This window comes from Myiozetetes cayanensis, unplaced genomic scaffold (genome assembly GCF_022539395.1).
Source record: "Myiozetetes cayanensis isolate MyiCay16 unplaced genomic scaffold, myiCay2020 scf26, whole genome shotgun sequence".
Lineage (NCBI taxonomy): Eukaryota > Metazoa > Chordata > Aves > Passeriformes > Tyrannidae > Myiozetetes > Myiozetetes cayanensis.
Genome location: NW_026087477.1, coordinates 1386626 through 1393960, shown reverse-complemented (window position 1 = coordinate 1393960; position 7335 = coordinate 1386626). Strand labels below are relative to the sequence as shown.

General features: G+C 52.9%; 1 protein-coding gene across 2 annotated transcripts in view; it reads left to right on the top strand.

The window, feature by feature from the left end:
- Positions 1-6003: 6003 nt before the first annotated feature.
- Positions 6004-7335, top strand: part of GFRA4 (GDNF family receptor alpha 4) — a 63626-nt gene continuing 62294 nt past the window's right edge. For both annotated transcript variants that reach the window (XM_050321061.1, XM_050321062.1), the window contains exon 1: positions 6004-6411. In XM_050321061.1, the coding sequence (XP_050177018.1) occupies positions 6372-6411 (40 nt within the window). In that variant the 5' untranslated portion in view covers positions 6004-6371. The remainder of the gene's footprint in view (positions 6412-7335) is intronic.

The following is a 7335-nucleotide window of genomic DNA, read 5'->3' as shown; positions in this document are numbered from 1 at the left end:
ACAGGCAGGGAGGTCTGTGAGCAGATGGGAATGTCCTCAGGGTGTAAACCTCAATATTTGACCCTGACTGGCCCTCCAGCACGGGAGAGATGTTGAATTAGGTGCAGTGCTAAGCACCTGCCATCATTTCTCCCCAAATGCCAAGCCCTAAGATTAACCCTGATGGGAGATCAGAAGCTCTTGGATAACTTAATGCAGGCAGGGGCGGAAAGCAGAGGGAAACACAGCCCATAATTCTGAGGGAAAAGGGAGATTCATCATGAAAAGCTGCAAAAACAACCCGTGCTGGACTGAAAAACTCTGTGTGGAGAAGAGCTATCATCTCCTGATGGGTGAACATCGACCCCTTGTCCTCCTTGAGAGAGCTCTGGGACAACCCAGCAGAGCTTGGGTAGGAAACCCTTCCAGGGCCAACCCTCCCTGGCAGGGGATGAACACGGGACTTGGCTCCTCCCAAGGGCTGCCCAGCAGCTCCACCAGCCCTAAAATCAAAATCATTTCGGGAAGCAAACACACAGACTTTCCAAGAGGGTCCCCAACCACAGGGGGGAGGATTCTCTGCCCCAGGTCGTGCTTTGTGCCTCGTGGTCGACTCTGAGGGGTTGGGTTTGATGGCAAAACACTGAACAAGAGGAATTCTTCGATCAGAAAGGACCCAGAGGCGCCAAAATCACTTCCCAGGGTGAAATTTATGTGGGCAGCTGCTTTTTTTTCGGAGATATGAATAAATTGACGCTGGTGTTTTGCTGTTTTCATGAACATTGGGGTCGTTCTCCAGCATCTGGTCCCTCCAAGAACTTCGTGGGATGAGCTGTGGGTCATGTGGAACATTCAAGGACACCTGAGGGAGGTCGTTTGCCCTCCAAAAATCTTGCATTACACCAATCAACGATGGCAAAACTCAGCTGTAAAACACAGTCTCCTTCATAATTGCAGCAGGACACTCCTGGTTATTCCAGAAAGTTTGGAAATGAGCTCAGTATCACCAGGTAACTCAGGAAAGGAGGAGGGAAGGAAAGCATTTCAGCAATAAAAATGTCAATCTCTGGCTTGGTTTTAAAAAAAAAACCACAACTAAAACAATGAGCTGCAAAACAGGGGATCCAGAAAACTCCTCTGATGAATGTCAGTACTTTTAAATTAGGACAAAGGAATTAGAAAAATGGAAGCTTATGTTTAATTCACTCGAAAGCAAATTAAAGGGTTCGGCTTATGGATGAAAGAGAAAATGAGGTTATTTTATTTTATTTTTTTTTTTCTCTCCTCTCTGGGAGTTACCAAGGCTACTGAAACCAAGGGAAAGGCCCAGCTCAGCACAGGGGCCTGGAGAGCTGCTCTGACAGGGCTGTTGGCACATCTGAAAGTGGATTTAGAAGTGGCTCCATCTCAGGAATCAGAGGCTGGACCAGCCACTGTGTCAAAACCTCTCAGGTTGAAAAATCCTCCAGGATTTTTTTTTTCCCCCAAAATAATTCTCCCTCTCCCAGTGTTCCCCAGGGGAGTGAGGGCAGGAGGAGTCATTTGATTTTTGGGAGGCTCCCAGTCACCTTCTGCACCTTGGTGTGGTGCCTCCAGATTTGTCCCAAGGGTTAAATTGTCCCTCAGAAATGTTGTCCCTCAGTCCCTGTGTGTGTGTCCATCTCCAGTTTGTGCTGGGATTGATTTCCAGCAGAGAAAAGGCTTCTCAAGGGCCCTGGGAAGGAATTCTTCACTTTCAGGATCATGACTTTGGATTTGGAGCTGTTCCATCCTGTTTCTGCTCATTCTTGAGAGGTTCTCTGGGACACTCAGCTCCTGCTGCATTCCATGGAGGTTTCTCAGCTTTGTTCCATCACCTTAGACTTCCTTAGGACTTCGTTTCTACCTCGGGGGCCAAAATTGTTGTTGCAAACCTTAAACAAATCAACTGCAAGGCAGGCCCAGGAGAAACTCCTGTGTTGGGTGGGCTCCTCTTCAATCCCACTTCTCCCTAAGCCACTTCCTTACTTTTGACAGGGCTCCCTCCTCAAACCCTGCTGAGAAACCTCCGTGCTGGGCAGGAGGTTTGGATGGAGAAAGAAACTGCCTGGAAAAGCGGGGTGGGAAAGGGGAAAATCTTTGGAATCTGCTGCTGGGGTGGGAGAGAAAGCCAAGCAGACACGGGGAGGATGCAGCAGGCAGGGTGAGGGTGAACAGGAACCCCACACACTGATTATCAGCTCCCAAGCTGGGAAAGGGCAGAGAATTCCCTGCTCCAAACATTTCTAAGGCATCACTGCTTGGAATAACCTGGAAAAATCTCAAGGGTCTGGACTAAACCAAAGCAAAAAGGGCAACACACTTTGAGCTCAGCTCTGCAACATTTTCTCCCACCCCTGCCCAGCAGGGGTTTGCTTTGTCCCCTGCATGTCCCTGGCCCAGAGTTTGCCACCACTTCCCTGAGAGGAATTTTGAGGCAGAGATCTTATCCTGGGAGGGGGGGGATGGAATAGTCCTCCCTATTTTCCAACTTCTCTGCGTTGCACCAATCCTCTTAATTCCTCATCACTTCCCGAACAGTGGCAGTCCACAGTTTTCCCATCTTTTTTTTGTTTTGTTTTGTTTTGTTTTTTAATGGCTATTTTTTGGACTTGGAACCACCGATTTTCATGGAATGTTGTCCCGCCCAGCGCAATTTTCCCCAGGAAATCTCTCCAACCCGTGTCCCAGCCCCTCCCCATTGAACCACTTTCACTCTCCCAAGCGCCTTGTTTTTAATCATCCCACTTTCCCTGCTTTCCCTGCCCGGCGATTTCTCCATGGATTCACCCAAACAATCCCTCCTTTCACCGCCTTTGCTCCACGTGTCGTTTGGGGAGCGGCTTTTCCCGGACGGGAGCAACAATGGGATGGTTTTTTCCCACCTTGCCTCATTTGTAAGGAAAAAAAAAAAAAGGGAGCCGGTAATTCGAGGAGGGGCCCGTGCAAGGAGCGGTTTGTGCTTTATTCGTCTCAGCACCCAGGCCGGGATCAGGGAAAAGGCCAGATCCCATAAAAAAAAAGGCGGCAGGGAACAATGATCCCTCTCTCTCTCCGCGGCATCTCCAGGATGTCTCCTCTGGGGGGCTTTTCCCAACACTCGGCCCTTGTGGTGCCTCCCCAGCCAGAGAAAAGGCAGGAAATGCCTCCCTGGTGGGATGGGAAGTGTTGGGGGTGGCTGTTCCCGGAGTTTCCCCTTTTCCAAACCTTCCTGATGGCTTTTTTTTTTTCCACTTCCAGCTGAGGAAGAACTGGGGCTTTCACAGCACGGATTCCTCGGCAGCTTCCCCTTGTCTGGAGGGGGAGGTTGTAGCTTGTCCTTGGCCCCCAGGAGGGGACACCAAGGGGGTCTCCACGTTTTCCCTCCAGCTCCAGCCCGTGTGGATGCAGGAATTTCATGCAGATTCCCCGACTGGAAAGGTTTTCCTCATGCCCAGATCCCCCCCAAAAAAAGAGGACAAAGTGCCAGGGAAAGCAAATCCCCACTTCCCATCTTTCCCAGTGGGAGGTGGGACACTGAGCTAAACCCACCCCCTTTGGCCCCGAGAACATCTCAATCCCGAAGGAAGCAAAGGCATTTTCCAAGGAAAATACCTTTTATTTATTTGTAAAAAACCCCAAACTCACAAAACCTCACATATGATCCAGTGATATTTTTTTTCCTCCCTCCTGGACAAACAGCTCCTTCAAAAACAGAACATTAAAAAAAGAAGCTGCAAAATAATTAATAATAATAGTAATGGTGATGATGATGATGATAATAATAATAATAATAATCCAATCACTTCCCTGGCTTCCCAGCTGATGTTTCACCTGCAGCTCAGTGTTATTTCACTTTGAGATTTGCTTCAACATAATCAGACTCTTCTTGAAGAAATCAAAATAAAACCAGCTCCAGAACAAGATTTATTTTTTTTTCCCACTCTGAATGAGGTTTTATTAAACACTTTCTTTCCCCCTTTCCCCCCACTGAGCAGCTCGGGAGATGCTCGTTTTTGGGTGTGAAATGCAGCAGTTCGAGACATTTATTTATTTACAACTTTTCAAGTCTGACAGAGGACCAGGAAACTTGTTAAACGAACAGTTCCAGCCTGGAACGCTGCTGGAAGGTTTCAAAAGGAAAGGAAGGCCAGGGAGGAAGGGCAGGGATCACACTTTTCCTTTTTGATTTGCCAGGAGAAAAAGAAAAAAAGGGGGAAAAATATAAGAGAAAAACCTATTTTCTTGAGTGTTTTATGCTTGATCTGCAACACCTACAAGGTGTATGAATTATTTCCCTGCCCTGTTTTAGGTTGTGAAAAAAAATAAGTGCAACTCCTCTGGTTTTGGAGAACTTGCTGGAGGATTAATGAGGTGACGCCGCGAGGAAATGGGAGTTAAGAACCCTGAACAGCTCCAGAGGAAAAGAAAAAACAGAACACAAACCTTCCCAGAGCGTTTCGATACCTGTTTAGTGAAAATCCCTGAGCCAGCAGCGGGGGAAAAGCTCTCCCTGGGAATATCCAAGGGCTCTGCAGGGTGGGAAAAGTGTTCCTGGGGCTTCCCGGGATCATCAGAGGAGCCCCGGAGTTAAAATGAGAGACGGGGAAGGAGGGATGGAGAGGAGAGGGGGAAAGGAGGGAAAAGGGAAAGCAAAAAGGGAAGGGATGGAAATGGAGGGAAAAGATGAACAAAAAGGGGAAGGTTTGGGAAGGGAAGGTTTGGGAAGGGAAGGTTTGGGAAGGTTTGGGAAGGTTTGGGAAGGTTTGGGAAGGGAAGGTTTGGAAGGTTTGGGAAGGTTTGGAAGGTTTGGGAAGGTTTGGGAAGGAAGGTTTGGGAAGGTTTGGGAAGGGAAGGTTTGGGAAGGGAAGGGAAGGGAAGGTTTGGGAAGGTTTGGGAAGGGAAGGGAAGGTTTGGGAAGGTTTGGGAAGGTTTGGGAAGGTTTGGAAGGAAGGGAAGGTTTGGGAAGGTTTGGGAAGGTTTGGGAAGGTTTGGGAAGGTTTGGGAAGGGAAGGGAAGGTTTGGGAAGGTTTGGGAAGGTAAGGGAAGGAAGGGAAGGGAAGGAAGGGAAGGGAAGGGAAGGAAGGGAAGGGAAGGAAGGGAAGGAAGGAAGGGAAGGGAAGGGAAGGGAAGGGAAGGGAAGGGAAGGGAAGGGAAGGGACAAGCCTGTGTTAGGAGGAGGAACAGAGGTGCTCACATTTACAGGATGCTGCCTTGGCAATGAGGCTTTTCCTGCTCCATCAGTCAGTTCATTACTGGGGGAACCCCAAGGTGTCACTTTGCATTTTGTGTTTCAGGGTCTCCAGGCACGAAATGGAGTGAAAAATGCTACTCCCTCCTCATCAGAAAAATTCAGGAGCCAGTTTGGCTTCCCAAAAGAGGGTCACTTGCTGGGTCATGGGGATTGAAGGTGGGGAGTGCCGGGAGGTGGGGGAAGCACCGGGAATGGTGGTGAGGGAGCAGTGCTCCACAGGGCAGGGGGGTGCAGGGAGCTGCACGGAGAGCTGTGGGAGATCAGAACCCGGATTTACGGAGGTTTTTGGAGGAGAACTGGAAGGTCGTCCCGGCGCAGGGGAATTAATGGAAGGTGTCATGGCTGGGAAGGGTGGTGGGACATCGCCCAGGACTTCAGGGCTGTGGCACTGCCAGCAGAGAGCCGAGATCGGGACACGGGTCCCAAGGGGATGGGGCTTGGTCTGTCATCTGGATGGGAAGGGTTTGGAGGGGTGGGGGACGCCGAGACCCTGCCGGGGGAGCACGAGAACACCCTGGGGTTGAAGAGGCTGAAAGGGAGCGTGTCCCAGAGACAGCACCACGAGATGCTCCTCGCCGGGGAGGACACCAGGGATGCGGGGCCGGGGAGGAGGGAGGAGGGGGCCGGACCACCAAGCCCCTCCCCACGGGGCCGCGGCAGGGCGGGGGCGACCCGGGGAAGGCGGTGAAGCTTCGCCCGCCGCCAGAAGTTTTTGCTGCCGAGCGAGAAGGAAGAAAAAAAAATTAAAAAAAAATTAAAAAACCCCATAAAAATATAAGAAAAAAAAAGGACAAAAAAAAAAAAGAAGATAAAAAATTAATTAATAGGAATAAAATAATTAAAAAATAAGATCCCGGGAGCAGCCCCGGAGGATGGGCCGAGCCCCCGCGGTGCCCGGCGCGGGGATGCCCCGGGGCCGGAGCGGGGCCGGGCCGCTGTGAGCGCTCGGGCCGGGGGGGCCGGGCCGGGGTTGCGGGGCCGCCTCCCTCCCTCCATCCATCCATCCCTCCATCCTTCCCCTCCATCCCTCCCGCCCTGCCCAGCCCTCCGCGCATCCTCCGGCACCGCCGAGCCGCGCCGGGCCGGCCCGGGGGTCCGAGCCCAGCCCAGTCGCCGGGGCCGAGCCGTGGCGAGCGGGAGGATGAGGGGCATCCTCTGCTTCTGCACCCTGGTCCTGCTGGGTGAGTAAAGCGGCGCCGCGGGGGGACAACTTCGTGCTGGGGGTGGCTTGCGGTGGGTATTTATTTCGGGGGGGGTTTCACCCTCCCCAGCTCTCCGGCAGCGGTGACAAGCCCTGGGGCAGCATCGCCGAGCTCGGGCTGGACGGGGCTTGCAGCGACCCGGGCTAGTGGAAGGTGTCCCTGCCCGTGGCAGGGGGTGGGAGGTGATGGGCTTGAAGGTCCCTTTCCAAGCCAAGCCGTTCCGCGGTTCTGCGAGCGGCAGCTTTGCCTTGTCTGCTCCGCTCTCTCCTGTCACTCCGGATAGTCCTGTCTGCCGCGGGAACGGCTCGGTTTTTTACCCCGGGAATTGGGGAATCTCTTGCTCGGGAAGAGCGGCTCGGAGGGGTCGCGCTGGGGAGGGGGGAGGCAGGTTTTGCAGAGCCCCGCGGTGATGCTGAGGTTGGAAAATGTCGGGGTTTTGCGGGGGGCAGGGGGTAGCGGGGGGAGAAGAGGGGGGCAGCCTCGGCTCTGTCACGGCGCTGTCACCACAGCACCGTGTCCTGAGCACCGACCCGACCCCGGTGTGTGTCTGCGTGTCCGTTCGGAGCTTCCCGCTGCAGATTTCCTCGCGCCCCCCAAAACTGAGCCCTCCTCAGGGCTTTGTTTTCGCACTAAGGACCCCAGATCCATCCCTGTGGATGCTCCAAAGGCATCCCTGCTCCACTGGCGTGGCCGGGAGGCGCTGACCTCCGTGGGGTACCGCGGGGAAATCTGCAGCTCCCGAGCTTTGAGCATCCCGCTCGCATCCTCCTTCTCCTTTAGCTCCGAGCGGACGCTTCTCCTGCGCGGAATTCCCGGGAAGAAAGAGCCGTGGGTGAAGAGGCTACAGTGGTTGGGAACTGCCTGGATGTCCCCCCCGACACCTCCCCTTGGGGGATTTTTTCC